The 26,653-nt window shown below is 44.7% G+C and overlaps 1 protein-coding gene across 1 annotated transcript in view; it reads left to right on the plus strand.

Annotated features, from left to right (window-relative positions):
* LOC110499541 (ankyrin repeat and fibronectin type-III domain-containing protein 1) overlaps nucleotides 1-26,653 on the plus strand; it is a 157,170-nt gene that overhangs the window by 77,936 nt on the left and 52,581 nt on the right. The window contains exons 7-10 of the mRNA XM_090213098.1: nucleotides 1,384-1,497; nucleotides 3,162-3,259; nucleotides 5,074-5,164; nucleotides 18,363-18,587. Coding sequence (XP_090069224.1) covers nucleotides 1,384-1,497; nucleotides 3,162-3,259; nucleotides 5,074-5,164; nucleotides 18,363-18,587 — 528 coding nt within the window. The remainder of the gene's footprint in view (nucleotides 1-1,383; nucleotides 1,498-3,161; nucleotides 3,260-5,073; nucleotides 5,165-18,362; nucleotides 18,588-26,653) is intronic.

Consider the following 26,653-nt stretch of genomic DNA (forward strand, 5'->3'; position numbering starts at 1 on the left):
GGTTACAGACATGTAGCTAATTTCTAGGACTCCTAGACTTCACCAGCAGTATCAGCAGGTTAACAAACCATCTGGCCTTAATGTACTTCATGTACTTATATAAACAGTACAGACACAAGAGGACTGGCCCCACCTCAAATCCTGGTTCCTCTTGACCAGGTACAGACACAAGAGGACTGGCCCCACCTCAAATCCTGGTTCCTCTTGACCAGGTACAGACACAAGAGGACTGGCCCCACCTCAAATCCTGGTTCCTCTCGACCAGGTACAGCCAGAAGAGGACTGGCCCCATCTCAAATCCTGGTTCCTCTCGACCAGGTACAGCCAGAAGAGGACTGGTCTCACCTCAAATCCTGGTTCCTCTTGACCAGGTACATCAGAGGAGGACTGGTCCCACCTCAAATCCTGGTTCCTCTTGACCAGGTACATCAGAAGAGGACTGGTCCCACCTCAAATCCTGGTTCCTCTTGACCAGGTACATCAGAAGAGGACTGGTCCCACCTCAAATCCTGGTTCCGCTCTACCAGGTACAGCCAGAAGAGGACTGGCCTCACCTCAAATCCTGGTTCCTCTCGACCAGGTACAGCCAGAAGAGAACTGGCTTCACCTCAAATCCTGGTTCCTCTCGACCTGGTACAGCCAGAAGAGGACTTGCCCCACCTCAAATCCAGGTTCCTCTCTACCTGGTACAGCCAGAAGAGGACTTGCCCCACCTCAAATCCTGGTTCCGCTCTACCAGGTACAGCCAGAAGAGGACTGGCCTCACCTCAAATCCTGGTTCCTCTCGACCAGGTACAGACAGAAGAGGACTGGCCCCACCTCAAATCCTTGTTCTTCTCTACCAGGTACAACCAGAAGAGAACTGGCCCCACCTCAAATCCTGGTTCCTCTCTACCAGATAGAGCCAGAAGAGTACTGCCTTCCCCACCTGATCCTGGTTCCTGGTTCCTCTTTACCAGTACAGCCAGAAGAGGACTGGACCCCCCTCTAACCCTGGTTCCTCTCGACCAGGTACAGCCAGAAGAGGACTGCCCCCCCCCCCCCCTTTGAAGCCTGGTTCCTCTTTACCAGTACGGCCAGAAGAGGACTGCCCCCCACCTTGAAGCCTGGTTCCTCTTTACCAGTACGGCCAGAAGAGGACTGCCCCCCACCTTGAAGCCTGGTTCCTCTCAACCAGGTACAGCCAGAAGAGGACTGGCCGCCCCTCAATGTCTGGTTCCTCTCTAGATTTCGTCCTAGGTTCCTGCCTTTCTCGGGAGTTTTTCCTATTTACTGTTTCTGATCTTGCATTGCTTGCGCTTTGTGGTTTTAGGCTGGGCATCTGTAAAGCACTTTGTGACAACTTAAAAGGGCTTTCTAAAGTGTATTTGATGTGATTTGTAGGTGTGCCAGAGCCCCCGTCTGCAGTGCGTCTCAGTGTAACCAGTAGCTCCTCTCTCACGGTCACATTCCAGGAGCCCCGCTGCCTCAACTCTGCTGTGATCACCAAGCACAGAGGTACACACACACACACACACACACACACACACACACACACACACACACACACACACACACAGATTAAAAGAGCAGCAATGCAGAAAGGAAACTAAATGGGTAGGAACAAATAAATGATTGTTCCCTTAATTTGTTACTTTCGCCTTCTATTTGTATCTCTCTCTCTCTGTCTCTCTCCTTCTCTCTTGTCTGTTTCTCTCTCTCTCTCAATTCAATTTAAATTGAAGTTCTCTCAATTAAATTCAATTTAAATGGAAGGTCTCTCTCTCTCTCAATTAAGTTCAATTTAAATTGAAGGTCTCTCTCTCAATTAAATTCAATTTAAATTGAAGGTCTCTCTCTCTCTCTCAATTAAATTCAATTTAAATTGAAGGTCTCTCTCTCTGTCTCATCTGTTTCTAACCTCTGTACCCCGTCTGTCTGTCATCTCACTAACCTGCCCCCCTCTAGCCCTGTGGGATGACAGTAAATCTATTCCCCATGCCATGACTGGTATTCCCTCCCTCCCTCCCTCCCTCCCTCCCTCCCTCCCTCCCTCCCTCTCTCTCTCTCTCTCTCTCTCTCTCTCTCCCTCCCTCCCTCCCTCCCTAAAGAGCCCAGCAGAGAGAGAGATCAGTGTATTGACCTGGAAAGGGCTGGTCATTTTGGACTAATAGACTTCTGCTGCAGATGTAGCATGTCACAACAGGCTTTGTAATGGTTTATAGTGGTGCTGCTGTCTACTCAGCAAGGCTTTTCCCTACATGTGTACACGTCTTCACATGCCGTTGAGACGTTCTGTGTCAACTGCTGACAAAGCAGAAGCAAAGGAGTGAAAATGAGAGAGACTGTACAGAGAGGGAGAGAGAGAGAGAGGGAGAGAGAGAGGGAGAGAGGGAGAGAGAGAGAGAGAGGCAGAGAGAGAGAGGAGAGAGAGAGAGGGAGAGAGAGAGAGGCAGAGAGAGAGAGAGAGAGAGAGAGAGAGAGAGAGAACAAACACAATTTTGATCAACTCTAATATCTACTGGGTGAAATACCACAGTGTGCCATCACAGCAGCAAGATTTGTGACCTGTTGCCACAAGAAAAGGGAAACCAGTGAAGAACAAACACCATTGTAAATACAACCCATATTTATGCTTATTTATTTTCCCTTGTGTACTTTAACCATTTGTACATTGTTACAACACTGTGTATATATATATATATATATATATATATATAATATGACATTTGTAATGTTTATTGTTTTTTGTTTTTGAACTTCTGTATGTGTAATGTTTGTTGTTAATTTTTATTGTTTATTTCACTTTTGTATATTATCTACCTCACTTGCTTTGGCAATGTTAACATATGTTTCCCATGCCAATAAAGCCCTTAAATTGAAATTGAATTGAATCGAGAGAGACAGAGAGAAAGAGAGATAGGGAAAGCGAGGGACACCACACGCCTCAAGGCATTAGTAGATGAGAAGGTTAATAGTGTAATACACAGCACCAGGTGACCTATCGATTTATTATAAGGACACACACACACACACACACACACACACGCACACGCACACGCACACGCACACACACACACAGCCTGTGTTGTTAATGTCTGTGAGTATTTGTAATGTTGACTGTGTGTGTGTGTGTGTGTGTGTGTGTGTGTGTGTGTGTGTGTGTGTGTGTGTTATTACAGTGGAGTGGAGCTGTCTAAAGGACTTTTCCATGCTGGCTGGAGACATGGTGTTGGAAAACCTACAGACACTCAAGTGTACCATCAACGGCCTCACCATGGTAAATAATGAAGGAACACAAAGAGAGAGGGAGAGGAAGATAGAGACTGAGAAATGGAACAAAGAGAGAGGGAGAGGAAGATAGAGACTGAGAAAAGGAACAAAGAGAGAGGGAGAGGAAGATAGAGACTGAGAAAAGGAACAAAGAGAGAGAGAAGAGATACAAAGTGGGAGTGAGAAGGCGCACAGAAAGAGAGAGCGAGAGGAGCGCAGAGAGAGAGCGAGGAGCAAAGAGAAAGAGGAGCGCAGAGAGAGAGAGGAGCAGAGAGAGAGAGGAGCGCAGAGAGAGAGAGGAGCAGAGAGAGAGAGAGGAGCGCAGAGAGAGAGAGAGGAGCAGAGAGAGGAGCAGAGCGAGAGAGGAGCAGAGAGAGAGAGGAGCAGAGAGAGAGAGGAGCAGAGAGAGAGAGGAGCACAAAGAGAGAGGAGCGCAGAGAGAGAGGAGTGCAGAGAGAGAGGAGCGCAGAGAGGAGCACAAAGAGAGAGGAGCGCAGAGAGAGAGGAGCAGAGAGAGAGAGGAGCACAGAGAGAGAGAGGAGCACAAAGAGAGAGGAGCATAGAGAGAGAGAGGAGGACAAAGAGAGAGGAGCGCAGAGAGAGACAGGAGCAGAGAGAGAGAGGAGCGCAGAGAGAGAGTGGAGCACAGAGAGGGAGGAGCGCAGAGAGAGAGGAGCACAAAGAGAGAGGAGCGCAGAGAGAGACAGGAGCACAGAAAGAGAGAGGAGCGCAAAGAGAGAGAGGAGCGCAGAGAGAGAGAGGAGCGCAGAGAGAGAGAGGAGCGCAGAGAGAGAAAGGAGCCCAAAGAGAGAGGCTGGCAGAGAGAGAGGTGCTCAGAGAGAGAGAGGAGCAGAGAGAGAGGAGCACAAAGGGAGAGGAGCTCAAAGAGAGAGAGGAGCGCAGAGAGAGAGAGGAGCGCAGAGAGAGAGAGGAGCGCAGAGAGAGAGGTGCACAAAGGGAGAGAGGAGCACAAAGAGAGAGGAGCACAGAGAGAGAGGAGCACAGAGAGAGAGGAGCACAGAGAGAGAGAGGAGCACAGAGAGAGAGAGGAGCACAGAGAGAGAGAGGAGCGCAGAGAGAGAGAGGAGCACAAAGAGAGAGAGGAGCGCAAAGAGAGAGGGGCACAAAGAGAGAGAGGAGCGCAGAGAGAGAGGAGCACAAAGAGACAGAGGAGCACAAAGAGAGAGAGGAGCACAAAGAAAGAGAGGAACACAAAGAGAGAGGAGCACAGAGAGAGAGGAGCACAAAGAGAGAGAGGAGCGCAAAGAGAGAGAGGAGCACAGAGAGAGAGAGGAGCACAAAGAGAGAGAGGAGTGCAAAGAGAGAGGAGCACAAAGAGAGAGAGGAATGCAAAGAGAGAGAGGAGCACAGAGAGAGAGAGAGGAGCGCAAAGAGAGAGAGGAGCACAGAGAGAGAGAGTAGCACAAAGAGAGAGAGGAGCGCAAAGAGAGAGAGGAGCGCAAAGAGAGAGAGGAGCGCAAAGAGAGAGAGGAGCGCAAAGAGAGAGGAGCACAAAGAGAGAGGAGCACAGAGAGAGAGAGGAGCACAGAGAGAGAGAGGAGTATACAGTAATTGGTCGGGTGAGTAAAGGAGAAGTGTGTGATGGAGGGAGGAAGTAAAGTAGTGTGTAAATGACTTAGTAATGACACAGTAGTGGAATGAGGGGGTGAACTAATTGCACGTAACTGAACCCCACCACTCCATAGCTCTGTCTGATCTCCTACTGTAGGATGTGATATCACTTGCTCAACTTTAATCTGCTTTCACGCTCTTCTTCGGGTTAGTACTTACACTGTGTGTGTGTGTGTGTGTGTGTTCCAGGGGAGGCTGTACTATGTCCAAGTGTCAGCCTACAACATGAAGGGTTGGGGTCCACCTCAGTCAACTCTACCCCCCTCCGCTTCACCCTCCAGTGAGTTCCTTACTTTGTTAGGTTTGAATCAAAACTTTCTTGACTCTAGCTTCATACTAAATGGTAGAATCGGTCTGGGCACTGCTGTAAAAACCGCAGAGGGTTTTTTTTCCTAGAAAATTATAAGACGTGTCACGTAGTGTCATGTTCACACAGCCTGCTATGACAGTTTACATCACACAGCCTGCTATGAACAGTTTTCATCACACAGCCTGCTATGACAGTTTACATCACACAGCCTGCTATGACAGTTTTCATCACACAGCCTGCTATGACAGTTTACATCACACAGCCTGCTATGACAGTTTTCATCACACAGCCTGCTATGACAGTTTTCATCACACAGCCTGCTATGACAGTTTTCATCACACAGCCTGCTATGACAGTTTTCATCACACAGCCTGCTATGACAGTTTTCATCACACAGCCTGCTATGACAGTTTTCATCACACAGCCTGCTATGACAGTTTACATCACACAGCCTGCTATGACAGTTTTCATCACACAGCCTGCTATGACAGTTTACATCACACAGCCTGCTATGACAGTTTTCATCACACAGCCTGCTATGACAGTTTTCATCACACAGCCTGCTATGACAGTTTTCATCACACAGCCTGCTATGACAGTTTTCATCACACAGCCTGCTATGACAGTTTTCATCACACAGCCTGCTATGACAGTTTACATCACACAGCCTGCTATGACAGTTTTCATCACACAGCCTGCTATGACAGTTTTCATCACACAGCCTGCTATGACAGTTTTCATCACACAGCCTGCTATGACAGTTTTCATCACACAGCCTGCTATGACAGTTTTCATCACACAGCCTGCTATGACAGTTTTCATCACACAGCCTGCTATGACAGTTTTCATCACACAGCCTGCTATGACAGTTTTCATCACACAGCCTGCTATGACAGTTTTCATCACACAGCCTGCTATGGCAGTTTTCATCACACAGCCTGCTATGACAGTTTTCATCACACAGCCTGCTATGACAGTTTTCATCACACAGCCTGCTATGACAGTTTTCATCACACAGCCTGCTATGGCAGTTTTCATCACACAGCCTGCTATGACAGTTTTCGTCAACTCCATCATTCAGTCGGATTGAAACTCAGACAAGTTTTACTCCCTGTGTTCTATCTTGAGATTTAGTGATGGGGAAAAATCAATACAGTAGAGTATCGCGATATTATATTGATTCTATGACTCCAAGTATCGATTCTCTAATAATTGTTACGAATAAATTATATTATTGAATTTTCATCCCTAACTAGGGGTTGGTATAATGCCACCACTATAATGATGTTTAAATGTTCATAAATGACCAGCATGGTCAAATAATAATAATCACAGTAGTTGTCGAGGGTGCAGCAAGTCAGCACCTCAGGAGTAAATGTCAGTTGGCTTTTCATAGCCGATCATTAAGAGTATCTCTACCTGCTGTCTCTAGAGAGTTGAAAACAGCATGTCTGGGACAGGTAGCACGTCCGGTGAACAGGTCAGGGTTCCATAGCCACAGGCAGAACAGTTGAAACTGGAGTAGCAGCACGGCCAGGTGGACTGGGTACAGCAAGGAGTCCTCATGCCAGGTAGTCCTGAGGCATGGTCCTAGGGCTCAGGTCCTTCGAGAGAGAGAAAGAAAGAAAGAGCGAATTAGAGAGAGCATACTTAAATTCACACAGGACACCGGATAAGACAGGAGAAGTACTCCAGATATAACAAACTGACCCTAGCCTCCCGACACTTACAGTGCCTTGCGAAAGTATTCGGCCCCCTTAAACTTTGCGACCTTTTGCCACATTTCAGGCTTCAAACATAAAGATATAAAACTGTATTTTTTTGTGAAGAATCAACAACAAGTGGGACACAATCATGAAGTGGAACGACATTTATTGGATATTTCAAACTTTTTTAACAAATAAAAAACTGAAAAATTGGGCGTGCAAAATTATTCAGCCCCCTTAAGTTAATACTTTGTAGCGCCACCTTTTGCTGCGATTACAGCTGTAAGTCGCTTGGGATATGTCTCTATCAGTTTTGCACATCGAGAGACTGACATTTTTTCCCATTCCTCCTTGCAAAACAGCTCGAGCTCAGTGAGGTTGGATGGAGAGCATTTGTGAACAGCAGTTTTCAGTTCTTTCCACAGATTTTCGATTGGATTCAGGTCTGGACTTTGACTTGGCCATTCTAACACCTGGATATGTTTATTTTTGAACCATTCCATTGTAGATTTTGCTTTATGTTTTGGATCATTGTCTTGTCTCCGTCCCAGTCTCAGGTCTTTTGCAGACACCATCAGGTTTTCTTCCAGAATGGTCCTGTATTTGGCTCCATCCATCTTCCCATCAATTTTAACCATCTTCCCTGTCCCTGCTGAAGAAAAGCAGGCCCAAACCATGATGCTGCCACCACCATGTTTGACAGTGGGGATGGTGTGTTCAGCTGTGTTGCTTTTACGCCAAACATAACGTTTTGCATTGTTGCCAAAAAGTTCAATTTTGGTTTCATCTGACCAGAGCACCTTCTTCCACATGTTTGGTGTGTCTCCCAGGTGGCTTGTGGCAAACTTTAAACAACACTTTTTATGGATATCTTTAAGAAATGGCTTTCTTCTTGCCACTCTTCCATAAAGGCCAGATTTGTGCAATATACGACTGATTGTTGTCCTATGGACAGAGTCTCCCACCTCAGCTGTAGATCTCTGCAGTTCATCCAGAGTGATCATGGGCCTCTTGGCTGCATCTCTGATCAGTCTTCTCCTTGTATGAGCTGAAAGTTTAGAGGGACGGCCAGGTCTTGGTAGATTTGCAGTGGTCTGATACTCCTTCCATTTCAATATTATCGCTTGCACAGTGCTCCTTGGGATGTTTAAAGCTTGGGAAATATTTTTGTATCCAAATCCTGCTTTAAACTTCTTCACAACAGTATCTCGGACAAGCCTGGTGTGTTCCTTGTTCTCCATGATGCTCTCTGCGCTTTTAACGGACCTCTGAGACTATCACAGTGCAGGTGCATTTATACGGAGACTTGATTACACACAGGTGGATTGTATTTATCATCATTAGTCATTTAGGTCAACATTGGATCATTCAGAGATCCTTATTGAACTTCTGGAGAGAGTTTTCTGCACTGAAAGTAAAGGGGCTGAATAATTTTGCACGCCCAATTTTTCAGTTTTTGATTTGTTAAAAAAGTTTGAAATATCCAATAAATGTCGTTCCACTTCATGATTGTGTCCCACTTGTTGTTGATTCTTCACAAAAAAATACAGTTTTATATCTTTATGTTTGAAGCCTGAAATGTGGCAAAAGGTCGCAAAGTTTAAGGGGGCCAAATATCTTCGCAAGGCACTGTAAACTACTGCAGCATAAATACTGGAGGCTGAGACAGGAGGGGTCAGGAGACACTGTGGCCCCATCCGATGATACCCCCGGACAGGGCCAAACAGGAAGGATATAACCCCAACCACTTTGCCAAAGCACAGCCCCCACACCACTAGAGGGATATCTTCAACCACCAACTTACCATCCTGAGACAAGGCCGAGTATAGCCCACAAAGATCTCTTCCACGGCACAACCCAAGGGGGGGCGCCAACCCAGACAGGAAGATCACATCAGTGACTCTACCCACTTAAGTGAAGCACCTCTCCTAGGGATGGCATGAAAGAGCACCAGTAAGCCAGTGACTCAGCCCCTGTAATAGGGTTAGAGGCAGAGATTCCCAGTGGAAAGAGGGGAACTGGTCAGGCAGAGACAGCAAGGGCTGTCAATCCTGGGCCAGACTAAACTCAATCATATGACCCACTGAAGAGATGAGTCTTCAGTAAAGACTTCAACGTTGAGACCGAGTCTGCGTCTCTCACATTGGTAGGCAGACCATTCCATAAAAATGGAGCTCTATAGGAGAAAGCCCTGCCTCCAGCTGTTTGCTTAGAAAGTCTGCGTCTTGTGACCGTAGCATATGTGTAGGTATGTACGGCAGGACCAAATCAGAGAGAGAGCTAGGAGCAAGCCCATGTAATATTTTGTAGGTTAGCAGTAAAACCTTCAAATCAGCCGTTGCCTTAACAGGAAGCCAGTGTAGGGAGGCTAGCACTGGAGTAATATGATCCATTTTGGGGGTTCTTGTCAGGATTCTAGCAGCCTTATTTAGCACTAACTGAAGTTTATTTAATACTTTATCCGGAGAATTGAGTTTCTGATTTTTTGCAATGTTACGTAGATGGAAAAAAGCTGTCCTTGAAACAGTCTTGATATGTTCGTCAAAAGAGAGATCAGGGTCCAGAGTAACGTCAAGGTCCTTCACAGTTTTATTTGTTTTATTTGTGCAACCATTAAGATTAATTGTCAGATTCAACAGAAGATCTCTTTGTTTCTTGGGACCTAGAACAAGCATCTCTGTTTTGTCCGAGTTTAACCTGTCTACGATACTGGTTCCCAATTGGGAATCAACCCTCCCACGTTCAGCTGAAACGGTGGCGCATGGAACGCAAAAATATTCTTAAAAATATTTAACCTTCACACATTAACAAGTCCAATAGCTCAAATGAAAGATAAACACCTTGTTCATCTAGCCAGCAAGTCAGATTTCTAAAATGTTTTACGGCGAAAACATAGCACATATATATGTAAAACCACCACCAGACACAGCTCATTTGAATAGCCAAAACATGCAATCAACAAACGCAGGATTAAAAAATAAATCGCTCACTAACCTTTTGAAAATCTTCATCAGATGACAGTAATATGACATGTTACACAGTACATATTTTTTTTTTTCAATAATATGCCATTTATATCCATAAATGTCCATTTACAGTGAGTTCACGTTCAGAAATTACTCAAAAATGCCCGCAGGAAATCTATGTAGCGCGGCAAGATAACGTAAATAGACATCATAAACTTTGACTAAATATACATGTTCTACATATAGTTAGAAAGATACACTGCTTCTTTATGCAACCGCTGTGTTAGATTTATTTTTAACGTTACAGAAATCGCACACTATTCCATATGCTGAGACAGCGCTCAGTTCCAAGCTACATTTCTACGTAATGTTGGAGTCAACAGAAACACAGATTTAAGCATAAATATTCCCTTACCTTCGATGGTCTTCGTTCAGAATGTTCTGGAAGGCTTCATACTTACCCAATACATCGTTTGGTTTCAAGTCTTGCGTCTTTGTATTAGCTACTGCTAATAACATCAGCTGAAATGCACCCAAAACGTCCTCTGGTCCGGAAAAGTTGCGCATCAAAACTTCAAAATTACATATTATATGTCGACTAAACAGGTCAAACTAAGTGCAGAAGCAAGCTTTATGATGTTTTAGACACGCAAAACAAACTTCAATTCAATCGGCCATCGTCTGCCCTTCTCCTGAGTGCTGGAACAAAGGAATGGCTGGGACCAATTCGCGCCCATACGCACAGCCTATTCTCTCGTGGCACGCACTAATTTCACTCCCATAGGGTCAATTCTTCGCGCGATTTGAACGATTCAAAGCTCTACTGAAAGAGGACATCTAGCGGAAGAGATAGAAAGTGTCCCCAGAATCATAACTGGTTGGGAAGGGTGGGGGCCATGACGTCAAAGTTGCTCCAACTTTCATGGCCACAAAAACTAGTTTGGAAGAATGCCTGCCCTGTGAGTTCTGCTATACTTACAGACATAATTCCAACGGTTTTAGAATCTTTAGAGTGTTTTCTATCCAATAATAATTTTTATTTGCATATATTAGCATTTTTTGACAGATTTTTTTTCCAGTTTACTAGGGGTACCCAATCTCTCCAAAGGGGGCGTATGTCTGCCATATCCTTAACAGGTTTTAAAAGTAGAAAGTGTGCAGCCATCCACTTCCTTATGTCTGAAACACAGACTTCTAGCGAGGGCAATTTTGGGGCTTCACCATGTTTAATTGAAATGTACAGCTGTGTGTCATCCGCATAGCAGTGAAAGTTAACACTATGTTTTCTAATGACATCCGCAAAAGGTAAAATATATAGTGAAAACACTAGTGGTCCTAAAACGGAACCTTGAGGAACACCGAAATTTACAGTTGATTTGTCACAGGACAAACCGTTCACAGAGACAAACTAATATCTTTTCCCGACAGATAAGATCTAAACCAGGCCAGAACTTGTTCGTGTAGACCAATTTGAATTTCCAATCTCTCCAAAAGAATGTGGTGATCGATGGTATCAAAAGCAGCACTAAGGTCTAGGAGCACGAGGACAGATGCAGAGCCTCGGTCTGATGCCATTAAAAGGTAATTTACCACCTTCACAAGTGCAGTCTCAATGCTATGATGGGGTCTAAAACCAGACTGAAGTATTTTGTTTACATTGTTTGTCTTCAGGAAGGCAGTGACATTTTCTAAAAATGTTGAGAGGAATGGAAAATTCGATATAGGCCGATAGTTTTTTATATTTTCTAGGTCAAGGTTTGGCTTCTTCAAGAGAGGCTTTCAAGAGAGGCTTTATTACTGTCACTTTTAGTGAGTTTGGTACACATCCGGTGGATAGAGAGCCGTTTATTGTTCAACATAGGAGGGCCAAGCACAGGAAGCAGCTCTTTCAGTAGTTTAGTTGGAATAGGGTCCACTATGCAGCTTGAAGGTTTAGAGACCATGATTATTTTCATCATTGTGTCAAGGGATATAGTACTAAAACACTTGAGAATTTCTCTTGATCCTAGGTCCTGACAGAGTTGTGCAGACTCAGGACAACTGAGCTTTGAAGGAATACGCAGATTTAAAGAGGAGTCCGTAATTTGCTTTCTAATAATCATGATCTTTTCCTCAAAGAAGTTAATGAATTTATTACTACTGAAGTGAAAGCCATCCTCACTTAGGGAATGCTGCTTTTTAGTTAGCTTTGCAACAGTATCAAAAAGACATTTCGGATTGTTCTTATTTTCCTCAATTAAGTTGGAAAAATAGGATGATCGAGCAGCAGTGAGGGCTCTTCGATACCACACGGTACTGTCTTTCCAAGCTAGTCGGAAGACTTCCAGTTTGGTGTGGCGCCATTTCCGTTCCAATTTTCTGGAAGCTTGCTTCAGAGCTCGGGTATTTTCTGTATACCAGGGAGCTAGTTTCTTATGAAAAATGTTTTTAGTTTTTAGGGGTGCAACTGCATCCAGGGTATTGCGCAAGGTTAAATTGAGTTCTTCAGTTAGGTGGTTAACTGACTTTTGTCCTCTGACGACCTTGGGTAGGCAGGAATTCAGGGAACTCAATGAGGAACGCTGTATATGGCCCAGGAGGCCTGTAAACAGTAGCTATAAAAAGTGATTGAGTAGGCTGCATAGATTTCATGACTAGAAGCTCAAAAGACGAAAACATAATTTATTTTTTTGTAAATTGAATTGTGCATCGTAAATGTTAGCAACACCTCCGCCTTTAAGGGATGCACGGGGGATATGGTCACTAGTGTAACCAGGAGGTGAGGCCTCATTTAACACAGTAGATTCATCAGGCTTAAGCCATATTTCAGTCAGGCCAATCACATCCAGATTATGATCAGTGATTAGTTCATTGACTATAACTGCCTTTGAAGTAAGGGATCTAACATTAAGTAGCCCTATTTTGAGATGTGAGGTATCACGATCTCTTTCAATAATGGCAGGAATGGAGGGGGTCTTTATCCTAGTGAGATTGCTAAGGCGAACACCGCCATGTTTAGTTTTTCCCAACCTAGGTCGAGGCACAGACACGGTCTCATTGGGGATAGCTGAGCTGACTACACTGACTGTGCTAGTGGCATACTCCACTAATCTGGCAGACTGGCTAACAGCCTGCGGCCTGAACTGCACCCTATCTCATTGTGGAGCTAGAGGAGTTAGAGCCCTGTCTATGTTGGTAGATAAGATGAGAGCACCCCTCCAGCTAGGATGGAGTCCGTCACTCCTCAGCACTCCGTCACTCCTATCAAACGCTCCCTGAATCACTCCAGTTAGCAGGCCTTTCTAACCGACCTGGCCGGGGTATCCTGTAAGGATATTGATCTCATCCCGTCAGTAGAGGATGCCTGTTTTTTTTTTAAATGCCTTCCTCACCATCTTAAATAAGCATGCCCCCTTCAAGAAATTTAGAACCAGGAACAGATATAGCCCTTGATTCTCTCCAGACCTGACTGCCCTTAACCATCACAAAAACATCCTATAGCTTTCTGCATTAGCATCGAACAGCCCCCGTGATATGCAACTTTTCAGGGAAGCTAGAAACCAATATACACAGGCAGTTAGAAAAGCCAAGGCTAGCTTTTTCAAGCAGAAATTTGCTTCCTGCAACACAAACTCAAAAAAGTTCTGGGACACTGTAAAGTCCACGGAGAATAAGAACACCTCCTCCCAGCTGCCCACTGCCCTGAGGATAGGAAACACTTTCACCACCGATAAATCCACTATAATTGAGAATTTCAATAAGCATTTTTCTACGGCTGGCCATGCTTTCCACCTGGCTACCCCTACCCTGGTCAACAGCACTGCACCCCCCTAGCAACTCGCCCAAGCCTTCCCCATTTCTCCTTTTCCCAAATCCAGTCAGCTGATGTTCTGAAAGAGCTGCAAAATCTGGACCCCTACAAATCCGCCGGGCTAGACAATCTGGACCCTTTCTTTCTCAAAGTATCTGCCGAAATTGTTGCAACTCCTATTACTAGCCTGTTCAACCTCTCTTTCGTGTCGTCTGAGATTACCAAAGATTGGAAAGCAGCTGCGGTCATCCCCCTCTTCAAAGGGGTGGGCACTCTTGACCCAAACTGCTACAGGCCTATATCTATCCTACCCTGCCTTTCTAAGGTCTTCGAAAGCCAAGTCAACAAACAAATTACCGACCATTTCGAATCCCACCATACCTTCTCTGCGATGGTTTCAGAGCTGGTCATGGGTGCACCTCAGCCACACTCAAGGTCCTAAACAATATCTTAACCGCCATCGATAAGAAACAATACTGTGCAGCCGTATTCATTGACCTGGCCAAGGCTTTCCACTCTGTCAATTACCACATCCTCATCGACAGACTCGATAGCCTTGGTTTCTCAAATGATTGCCTCGCCTGGCTCACTAACTACTTCTCTGATGGAGTTCAGTGTGTCAAATCGGAGGGCCTGTTGTCCGGGCCTCTGGCAGTCTCTATGGGGATGCCTCAGCGTTCAATTCTCGGACCGACTCTCTTCTCTGTATACATCAATGATGTCGCTCTTGCTGCTGGTGAGTCTCTGATCCACCTCTACGCAGACGACACCACTCTGTATAATTCTGGCCCTTCTTTGGACACTGTGTTAACTAACCTCCCGACGAGCTTCAATGCCATACAACTCTCCTTCCGTGGCCTCCAACTGCTCTTAAATACAAATAAAACTAAATGCATGCTCTTCACCCGATCGCTGCCTGCACCTGCCCGCCCGTCCAACATCACTACTCTGGACGGTTCTGACTGTAAACTCTCCTTCCAGACTCACATCAAACAGTTAAATCTAGAATTGGCTTCCTATTTCTCAACAAAGCATCCTTCACTCATGCTGCCAAACATATCCTTGTAAAACTGACCATCCTACCAATCCTCGACGTCGGTGACAAAATAGCCTCCAATACCCTACTCAATAAATTGGATGCAGTCTATCACAGTGCCATCCGTTTTGTCACCAAAGCCCCATATACTACCAACCACTGCGACCTGTACTTTCTCGTTGGCTGGCCCTCGCTTCATACTCGTCGCCAAACCCACTTGCTCCAGGTTATCTACAAGACCCTGCGAGGTAAAGTCCCCCCTTATCGCAGCTCACTGGTCACCATAGCAGCACCCAACTGTAGCACGCGCTCCAGAAGGTATATCTCACTAGTCACCCCCAAAACCCATTCTTCCTTTGGCCTCCTCTCCTTCCAGTTCTCTGCTGCCAATGACTGGAACGAACTACAAAAAACTCTGAAACTGGAAACACATATCTCCCTCACTAGCTTTAAGCACCAGCTGTCAGAGCAGCTCACAGATTACTGCACCTGTACATAGCCCATCTATAAATTAGCCCAAACAACTACCTCTCCCCCTACTGTATTTATTTATTTATTTTGCTCCTTTGCACCCCATTATTTCTATCTCTACCTTGCACATTCTTCCACTGCAAATCTACCATTCCAGTGTTTTTCTTGCTATATTGTATTTACTTCGCCACCATGGACTTTTTTTGCCTTTACCTCCCTTATCTCACCTCATTTGCTCACATTGTATATAGACTTTTCTACTGTATTATTGACTGTATGTTTGTTTTACTCCATGTGTAACTCTGTGTCGTTGTATGCAATTGTAAATGAGAACTTGTTCTCAACTTGCCTACCTGGTTAAATAAAGGTGAAATAAATAAAATAAAAAACTTCACAGCAAGAGTTGTTAACATCGGTTTTAACCCACAGTCAGGACTCTATCACGACTCTCCCTCTAACCATACACTTAGATCAGCCTTGGAGAGGGTGTCTCAGATTGGAATGAATAAAATAAGAAATGTAATAGAAAAAGTTGAACAAATATTGAGAGAGGACGAAAGGGTAATGAATAAATACTTTGTCAGCAGATGATGAGATCAAGGCAATTAAACCGCTGAGATGAGAAATCAATGAATTTTATTCTATTTAATATGTCTTCTTCAAACCCAAGGACACTTTATATAATATGAATCACAAATGGACTCACACCGAGGTGACTGGTCTGTTTGCATGGTCAACCCCAGCCTTTTTGGGGGCCTAAGCGAGATTTGGTTAGGGGGCCCCCCCACCTCGTGTGCAAAATATTTTAGTGTCTTGACGGCAGAGAGAAAAAATCTATTTTTAATGCAAATGTCATGCAAATGTCATGTTTGACATGACTAGGGAGAGTATATTAATGGTAACATTCAAAGTTTACCAGCAAACTACCAGAATGTTTGGTCACTTTCAAGTTTCTGGCGGAAACTTATCACAAGACATCTAGTGGACTTTATGGGTACTTCAGATAATCACAGGTGTCTGTAATTATCTCTGGCCCTCTGTGTGGCCTTATCACATTTTAAAATATTAATTGACAATGCTATAAAAACACATTTCCTAAGGGTTTCAGCATAATATCCTATATATCTTTTACACAATTTTATGTATTTTACTATATTGATATGCATTTTACTATATACATGTGTATCTGTCATCAATGTTTTGGCGACAAACTGGTGGCAGTTGGAAGATTTGCATATTTAACTGAAAATAATGCCATTGTTGATTAAATGCTTGTTCGCATTAATTAGGCTATTTTATTTTTTAAACATGTGGTCTATTCACTAGAAACTCATGGGCAAAATATGGACACAGATATAACAAATAAATAGTATTTTAGGAATACTTAAAAAAAAAAGTTATTCAAGTGTAAATTCTCCAAATTACAATAGATTGCCATAGATAACATGTTAAATACCAAAATTACTGAATCTTGTGTGGTAACTTTGGTAAGTTTCCAGTAGCTTTGTAACCCTAGCCATGACTTATGCCATGTTTATATGATATCTGAGTGAGAGTGAATAACAAAATAAATCGGGGCCCCCTAGAGACAGAGCCTCTGGGTACGTATTTGGCCATGACGACATAAGGAATAAACGCTGATGTTCCGCCTCGTCCCGCTGCGGCGTCCAAATTTTCCAAGGTAATGTACCGAACGAAGGAATTTTACATGCTTATACCACAGTTCCCAAGGAAAAGGAAAAAAAGTGTTTATATTTTCATTTAAATAAGCCAATTCATACTTTTTCATATTTTGGTTGCTAGGGACGCAACCCAGTCGTTCGTTCTCTATGTTCCGTTGCCATGCTCGCTGGCAACATTCTCATCCCTTGCTCGCTAGCTAACCAGCTAGCTACTGCTAACACACAGTCACAAACGCTGCAGCCAGAATAACAGCAAAGTAGCTGTTTTCTATTGACATTCATTTGGATACATCCATAACAATGAGCTGATGAAGCCCGATTTTGCCTGTCATAGCAAGAAAAGTTTGCCTTCTCGTCAGGACACTTGTCAACACTGACTGTTCATTACATGGAGATCACATTAAATATCAAACAACAGGCTAGAAGCTAGCTAAATAGTTTGCTGCTAGCAAACCAGCCAATATGACAATGCAATTAAAAAATATCAGTTTCTGAAAACAGCTGGTCAAACTAGAAACATGGGAGGATTTGACAACACAGCACCACTAAACTAGAAACATGGGAGGATTTGATAGCATAGCACCACTAAACTAGAAACATGGGAGGTTTTGACAACATAGCACCACTAAACTAGAAACATGGGAGGATTTGACAGCATAGCACCACTAAACTAGAAACATGGGAGGATTTGACAACATAGCACCACTAAACTAGAAACATGGGAGGATTTGACAACATAGCACCACTAAACTAGAAACATGGGAGGATTTGACAACATAGCACCACTAAACTAGAAACATGGGAGGATTTGACAACACAGCACCACTAAACTAGAAACATGGGAGGATTTGACAGCATAGCACCACTAAACTAGAAACATGGGAGGATTTGACAACATAGCACCACTAAACTAGAAACATGGGAGGATTTGACAACATAGCACCACTAAACTAGAAACATGGGAGGATTTGACAGCATAGCACCACTAAACTAGAAACATGGGAGGATTTGACAACATAGCACCACTAAACTAGAAACATGGGAGGATTTGACAACATAGCACCACTAAACTAGAAACATGGGAGGATTTGACAGCTTTAGCATCAGAGGGTTCAGGATAAATTCATGTTCATCACCACGGTAGGTCATCAGATGCACCAAAAAAAATATGTCTCTGCAAAAACAAATCAATGCTACCTAGCTACTTTTTCCCCTCGTTGGATCTGTGCAGGGCCCTTAGCCGCTACTTCTGTCGCTTAGTGGCTCGGGCAGGCCCTGTCTGTTTGGAGGTGTGTACAGTTCATGTTTAGTGCTGAGAGAATAACCCCTAACCCTTAATTAACTACTACCGTGGTTTGGGGATTCTGAGCTGATTGAGATGACAGGGGTAAAAGTTGATGTTTGTACTGTATGTGTTTACTGGTGAAAAGTTGACCACTGATTTACTGTCTCTCTTTCTATCTTCAATCCCTATATTTCACCCCCTACCCCCTACACCCTAACCCCCCTCCCACTAGACTGGAGGGAGAGTGATGGTCGGGAGCCCCTCCAACTAGACTGTAGGGAGAGTGATGGTCTGGAGCCCCTCCCACTAGACTGTAGGGAGAGTGATGGTCTGGAGCCCCTCCCACTAGGCTGTAGGGAGAGTGATGGTCGGGAGCCCAGGAGAAGAGAGCACATAGGGCATATGGAGCGCCTGCTGCAACAGGTCCGCGCTACTCACACACACTACAGCTGTGGAGGTGAGCACACTCACGTAAAACACCTCTCTCTTCTTCATCGGTGTGTGTGTGTGTGTGTGTGTGTGTGTGTGTGTGTGTGTGTCTATGTGTGTGTGTGTGTGTGTCTATGTGTGTGTGTGTGTATGTGTGTGTGTCTGTGTGTGTGTGTGTCTTGCTCTAAACCCACACTTCTTCCAGTAAATTGACTTTGTATTAAAGTGAATAAATGAAGCATGCTAAAAGTGTATTTACTCCAGCACTCTAAGCCTAGAGAGGCATGAATGGCCTCTCACAGTATCCTACACTCACACACAAACACACAGTAGTCCTCTCGTCAGTGCTCCCCTTAACACACCAGGGGACCGCGTGTACATAAATAATGTTTCATGCGGTTTATACATTCTGGATTATACACATTTATGTGTTTTAGCATGTCAACCGTATGGCCTTGCTTTGTAAATCATCACGCTGGCATAGAGAAACGCATAGGAAAATAGAGGTGGGGAAGGGGGGGGGGGGCAGAAAGATGGTAAGGGGGGGGGGGGGGGGGGGGGGTGAGACAGAAAGATGGTAAGAGGCACTATAGCCCACCGTGAGTGGTGGCCAGTTCTGGAGGTAGAAGTTGTTCATAAGAGCAGGTCCAGGATCACGTAAGGTGGTTTCCCTAACCCTGATCTTAACCATTAGGATGGATAATAGCTGGTTTCACATCAGTGCCTAAAGGCATCTGTCTGATAGGTACAGCACACTGGGTAGAGCGCTGTGAGCGTGTGTGTGTCTGTGTGTGTGAATTGGTCGTACGATGAGGCCTGTGTCTGGCTCAGTGCTCGACCTCAATCTTCCTAGCGGGGTGGGGGATAAAGAGGAGGGAGGGAGGGAGGGATAGAGGGAGGGAGGGAGGGAGGGATAGAGGGAGGGCAGCAGCGCAGGCAGGGTGCTGACAGTTGCTCCGCATGCACAAACAGCAACTCCATGGGAGGGAGCGTGTGTGTGTGTGTGTGTGTGTGTGTGTGTTGGTGGGGAGGTGGGGAGGGGGGGGGGGACCCACCGTCACTCAACCACTTAAGAGTCAACAGCTATGATGTCAGCACACACACAGTCTGGAGTAGTAGAAAAGGTAGAGAGAGGGTGTGTGAATGTATGACCAAAGTGGGGTTTGGACAGTCTCTTGAAAAACAGAGAACAACCTCCTGGAAGGACTGAAAAAAAATGTGTTGAAAACTTGCAGTGAAAAAACTTCTGTATTTATTTGGAGTTGTTTGAATTCATGGTGAGAGTGTTCAGTTAATTACTCACTTTAGTACTGTGTGTGTGTGTGTGTGAGTGCGTGTCTGTGTATGTCTGCACGCCCTCAGTCTCTGGGGTGTGTGTTGACATAGTTTATTTTTGGCGTGTCAGTGTTCAGAAATAGAGGTATAATACCACCACTATAATGAATCAGAGGTATAATACCACCACTATAATGAATCAGAGGTATAATACCACCACTATAATGAATCAGAGGTATAATTCCACCACTATAATGAATCAGAGGTTGATATAATGCCACCACTATAATGAATCAGAGGTTGGTATAATGCCACCACTATAATGAATCAGAGGTTGGTATAATACCACCACTATAATGAATCAGAGGTTGGTATAATACCACCATTATAATGAATCAGAGGTATAATCTCTCTTCGCATCTCTCTTCTGTCTCCTTCCTCACCTTCACCCCCCCCCTCTCTCTCTCTGTTTGTGCCATCAGTAGTAGTTGGATCAGATGGAACCTCACCTCATTAATCACTGCCAATCTCTCTCTCTCTCTCTCTCTCTCTCTCTCTCTCTCTCTCTCCCTCTCTCTCTCTCTCCCCCTCTCCCCCCACATCTCTCTCTGTGTATTCTCGGTGACATGCGGGCTGCACAGTAGCCAAGCAGCCCTTGTCATATTATCCACTTGTCAAAAGCAGTTAACCTTTTGGAAACAGAAATAGATGTAGACTTTGAGCCTAGCAAGTCACCAGCACCTTCGCCTGTTAGGAAAATAACACACTTTTTTAAACTCTAACACTGCTGGATGCTATAAGCATTTTTTGAGAGTATTTTTTAGAAACTACTAAACTAGTTAACTATATTTTGAACAGCTAAACTTTATAGCTGAAGTCGGTAGATGAGAGAGTAATAGCGAATGCCTGCAGGGCAGAATTAGGCCGATTCCCGCTAATGATCAAAATCCAGAAAAGAGCAGTTCAATTCTACAACCACCTAAAAGGAAGCGATTCCCAAACCTTCCATAACAAAGCCATCACCTACAGAGAGATGAACCTGGAGAAGAGTCCCCTAAGCAAGCTGGTCCTGGGGGCTCTGTTCACAAACACAGACAAACCCCACAGAGCCCCAGGACAGCAACACAATTAGACCCAAACAAATCATGAGAAAACAAATAGATACAGTCAAAGTTGGAAATTTACATACACCTTAGCAGAATACATTTAAACTCAGTTTTTAACCATTCCTGACATTTAATCCTAGTAAAAATTCCCTGTTTTAGGTCAGTTAGGATCTCCACTTTATTTTAAGAATGTGAAATGTCAGAATAATAGTAGAGAGAGAATGATTTATTTCAGCTTTTATTTCTTTTATCACATTCCCAGTGGGTCAGAAGTTTACATACATTCAATTAGTATTTGGTAGCATTGAGAGAGAGAGAGAGAGAGAGAGAGAGAGAGAGAGAGAGAGAGAGAGAGAGAGAGAGAGAGAGAGAGAGAGAGAGAGAGAGAGAGAGAGAGAGAGAGAGAGAGAGAGAGAGAGAGAGAGAGAGAGAGAGAGAGAGAGAGAGAGAGAGAGAGAGAGAGAGAGAGAGAGAGAGAGAGAGAGAGAGAGAGAGAGAGAGAGAGAGAGAATTCAGAGCCCTTGACTTTTACCACATTTTATTATATTACAGAATTATTCAAAAATGTATTAAATTGTTTTTTCCTCATAGTACCCCATAATGACCAAGCAAAAAGTGTTTATATTTTTTACATAATAATAAAAAACTGATATCACATTTACATAAAAATAAAAATATCATATTTTCATAAGTATTCTTAACTCTCCCCTCGAAACCCTCCCCTCTATTCTCTCCACTATAAACCCTCCTCTCTATTCTCTCCACTATAAAACCTCCTCTCTATTCTCTCCACTATAAACCCTCCTCTCTATTATCTCCACTATAAACCCTCCTCTCTATTATCTCCACTATAAACCCTCCCCTCTATTATCTCCACTATAAACCCTCCCCTCTATTATCTCCACTATAAACCCTCCCCTCTATTATCTCCACTATAAACCCTCCCCTCTATTATCTCCACTATAAACCCTCCTCTCTATTCTCTCCACTATAAACCCTCCCCTCTATTCTCTCCACTATAAACCCTCCCCTCTATTATCTCCACTATAAACCCTCCCCTCTATTATCTCCACTATAAACCCTCCCCTCTATTATCTCCACTATAAACCCTCCCCTCTATTATCTCCACTATAAACCCTCCCCTCTATTATCTCCACTATAAACCCTCCCCTCTATTATCTCCACTATAAACCCTCCCCTCTATTCTCTCCACTATAAACTACAAAACCAAGAACAACAACAAGAACACCAACAACAGCACCAACAACACCAACAACACAAATAATAAGAACACCAACAACAACAACAACAAGAACAACAACACCAACAACACCAACAACAAGAACACCAACAACACAAATAATAAGAACACCACCAACAACAACAACACCAACAAGAACACCAAGAACAACAACAACACCAACAACAAGAACACTAACAAGAACACCAACAACAACACGTTTACTACAGTTCTAAAGAATAAAGGAATAAAAAAACACACACACACACACACACACACACACACACACACACACACACACAGCCTCCCCCCTCCACAAACACACACGATCCCAGCATACTCACGTGCATGCTGGAAGCCAGTCGTCATGCGTTTGTAGAGCTTGCACCTCCACTCTAAAGCTCGGAGCTGCTTGTCCTTGTCACAGGCCTCCAAGCTAAGGCCGTCTCTCTGGGCCTGAGCAGCCAGCTCCCCTGCCCTCCTCTCTGCCTCGATGACCAGTCTGCCACGGTGGGCCTCGCGACTCTCCACACTGACAACTACAACACAGACACAAAACAGACAAGTTCTAGACGTACCTTTGTAGTTCTCCTGCCCTCCGCACAGCCTCACCACTCTAGAAGGACTAGAACACAGACAGACATAGGTTGCATCTGTCATGAATGTTCTCAGCCAGAGTGGCCGCCATATTGATGCCCAAAATCAATTTTAGCTAGCTAGCTCTCAATGGCGGAATATACGGCTCATCGCGACTCTGTGGTAAAAAAATATATATATTTAAAAAACTAGCTGTAGTCCCCTTATGGTGCTCCAACCGGCTTGTTTAAAGCCCTGAAAATCTGTCATTTCCTGATGTTTACATCTTATAAACAGCCCTTCACCCTACACTGGAGCCTAAAGGGATACAAAAGAACTTAGATATTTCAGTGTGGGTTGGGTGAATTGGCATTTGCAGGACAGGAAGGTTTTCCTTTTCACAGGCAAGGTTTTACTGCAGTGAGCTAAATCAGGGTCACACAGAGTGTTTCTTGGTCTTAAACAAATCTACTTTGAAACAAAAGTATATACCTCACACACATGGTTCTGAGCTAAAAGAAGAAGACGTGTACCATGTCAGATACACAGTTGTAATGTATGGTACAGTGCATTCGGAGAGACCACTTGACTTTTCACACATTTTGTTACGATACTATTGATGAAATAGTTTCCCCCCCCATCTCATTATTCTACACACCGTACACCATCATGACAAAGAGAAAGCAGTTTTTTTTAAAATTTGTGCAATTGTATAAAAAAATGTAAACTGAAACATCACATTTTCATAAGTATTCAGACACTTTACTCAGTACCTTCTTGAAGCACCATTGGCAGTGATTTTTTAAAACATTTTACCTTTAATTAACTAGGCAAGTCAATTAAGAACACATTTTTAATTTCAATGACGGCCTAGGAACAGCGGGTTAACTGCCTTGTTCACGGGCAGAACCACAGATTTGTACCTTGTCAGCTCGGGGGTTTGAGCGTGCAACCTTCCGGTTACTAGTCTAACGCTCTAACCACTAGGCTACCCTGCCGCCCCATTGAAGCCTTGAGTATTCTTGGGTATGACGCTACAAGCTTAGCAAACCTGTATTTGGGGAGTTTCTCCCATTCTACTCTGTAGATCCTCTCAAGCTTGGATGAGGAGAGTCGCTGCACAGCTATTTTCAAGTCTCTCCAGGGATGTTCAATCGGGGTCACGTCTGGCATCTGGCTGGGCCACTCAAGGGCATTTAGAGACTTGTCCCGAAACCACTCCTGCGTTGTCTTGGCGGTGTGCTTAGGCTCGTTGTCCTGTTGGAAGGTGAACCTTAGCCCCAGTCTGAGATCCTGAGCGCTCTGGAGCAGGTTCTAATCAAGGATCTCTCTCTGTACTTTGCTCTGTTCATCTTTCCCTCAATCCTGACTAGTATCCCAGTCCCTGCCGCTGAAAAACACCCTCACAGCATGATGCTGCCACGACCATGCTTCACCGTAAGGACGGTGCCAGGTTTCCTCCAGACGTGACGCTTGTCATTCAGGCCAAAGAGTTCAATCTTAGTTTCATCAGATCAGAGAATCGTCTGAGAGTCTTTAGTTGCCTTTTGGCAAACTCCAAGCGGGCTATCATGTGTCTTTCACTGAGGAGTGGCTTCCGGCTGGCCACTCTTCCATAAATGCCTGTTTATTGGAGTGCTTCTGGAAAGTTCTCTTATCTCCATAGAGGAACTGGAGCTCTGTCAGTGTGACCATGGGGTTCTTGGTCACCTCCCTGACCAAGGCCCTTCTCCCCGAGGTCCCCCCCCCACTGTGTTCTTAGGGACCTTCAGTGCTGCAGAAATGTTTGGGTACCCTTCCCCAGATCTGTACCTCAGCACAATCCTGTCTCGGAGCTCTACGGACAATTCCTTTGATCTCATGGCTAGATTTTTGCTCTGACATGCACTGTCAACTGTGGGACCTACCTTATATAAGACAGGTGTGTGCCTTTCCAAATCACGTCCAATCAATTGAATGTACCACAGGTGGACTCCAATCAAGTTGCAGAAACATCTCACCTGAGCTCAATGTTGAGTCTCATAGCAAAGGGTCTGAATACTTAAGTAAATAAAGCAATTTCTGTTTTTTATTTTTGATAAATTATAAAAAAATGTAAAAAAGTTTTTGCTTTGTCAATATGGGGTATGGTGTGTAGATTGATGAGGAGAAAACAATAATTTAACTAGAATAAAACTGTAACGTAACAAAATGTGGAAAAAGTCAAGTGGTCTGAATACTTTCCGAAAGCGCTGTATCCGTGTGGTCCGTCTGTCTATCTGCCTGTCTGTCTGTCTCTCTGTCTCTCTGCCTGTCCGTCTGTCTATCTGCCTGTCTGTCTATCTCCCTGTCTGTCTGTCTATCTGCCTGTCTGTCTGTCTATCTGCCTGTCTGTCTGTCTATCTGCCTGTCCGTCTGTCTATCTGCCTGTCTGTCTGTCTATCTGCCTGTCCGTCTGTCTATCTGCCTGTCCGTCTGTCTATCTGCCTGTCTGTCTGTCTATCTGCCTGTCTGTCTGTCTATCTGCCTGTCCGTCTGTCTATCTGCCTGTCCGTCTGTCTATCTGCCTGTCTGTCTGTCTATCTGCCTGTCCGTCTGTCTATCTGCCTGTCCGTCTGTCTATCTGCCTGTCTGTCTGTCTATCTGCCTGTCTGTCTGTCTATCTGCCTGTCTGTCTGTCTATCTGCCTGTCCGTCTGTCTATCTGCCTGTCTGTCTGTCTATCTGCCTGTCTGTCTGTCTATCTGCCTGTCCGTCTGTCTATCTGCCTGTCTGTCTGTCTATCTGCCTGTCTGTCTGTCTATCTGCCTGTCCGTCTGTCTATCTGCCTGTCTGTCTGTCTATCTGCCTGTCCGTCTGTCTATCTGCCTGTCTGTCTGTCTATCTGCCTGTCTGTCTGTCTATCTGCCTGTCTGTCTGTCTATCTGCCTGTCTGTCTGTCTGCCTGTCTGTCTATCTATCTGCCTGTCTGTCTGTCTGCCTGTCCGTCTGTCTATCTGCCTGTCTGTCTGTCTATCTGCCTGTCTGTCTGTCTATCTGCCTGTCTGTCTGTCTGCCTGTCTGTCTATCTGCCTATCTGCCTGTCCGTCTGTCTATCTGCCTGTCCGTCTGTCTATCTGCCTGTCCGTCTGTCTATCTGCCTGTCTGTCTGTCTATCTGCCTGTCTGTCTATCTGCCTGTCTGTCTCTATGTCTGTCTCTCTGTCTGTCCGTCTGTCTATCTGCCTGTCCGTCTGTCTATCTGCCTGTCTGTCTGTCTATCTGCCTGTCCGTCTGTCTATCTGCCTGTCTGTCTGTCTATCTGCCTGTCCGTCTGTCTATCTGCCTGTCTGTCTATCTGCCTGTCTGTCTGTCTATCTGCCTGTCTGTCTCTCTGTCTATCTGCCTGTCCGTCTGTCTATCTGCCTGTCTGTCTGTCTATCTGCCTGTCTGTCTCTATGTCTGTCTCTCTGTCTGTCCGTCTGTCTATCTGCCTGTCTGTCTATCTGCCTGTCAGTCTGTCTATCTGCCTGTCCGTCTGTCTATCTGCCTGTCTGTCTGTCTATCTGCCTGTCCGTCTGTCTATCTGCCTGTCTGTCTGTCTATCTGCCTGTCCGTCTGTCTATCTGCCTGTCTGTCTGTCTATCTGCCTGTCCGTCTGTCTATCTGCCTGTCCGTCTGTCTATCTGCCTGTCCGTCTGTCTATCTGCCTGTCTGTCTGTCTATCTGCCTGTCCGTCTGTCTATCTGCCTGTCTGTCTGTCTATCTGCCTGTCTGTCTGTCTATCTGCCTGTCCGTCTGTCTATCTGCCTGTCCGTCTGTCTATCTGCCTGTCTGTCTGTCTATCTGCTTGTCCGTCTGTCTATCTGCCTGTCCGTCTGTCTATCTGCCTGTCTATCTGCCTGTCTGTCTGTCTATCTGCCTGTCCGTCTGTCTATCTG

This window comes from Oncorhynchus mykiss, chromosome 20, assembly GCF_057628025.1.
Source record: "Oncorhynchus mykiss isolate SJ-2025 chromosome 20, ASM5762802v1, whole genome shotgun sequence".
Lineage (NCBI taxonomy): Eukaryota > Metazoa > Chordata > Actinopteri > Salmoniformes > Salmonidae > Oncorhynchus > Oncorhynchus mykiss.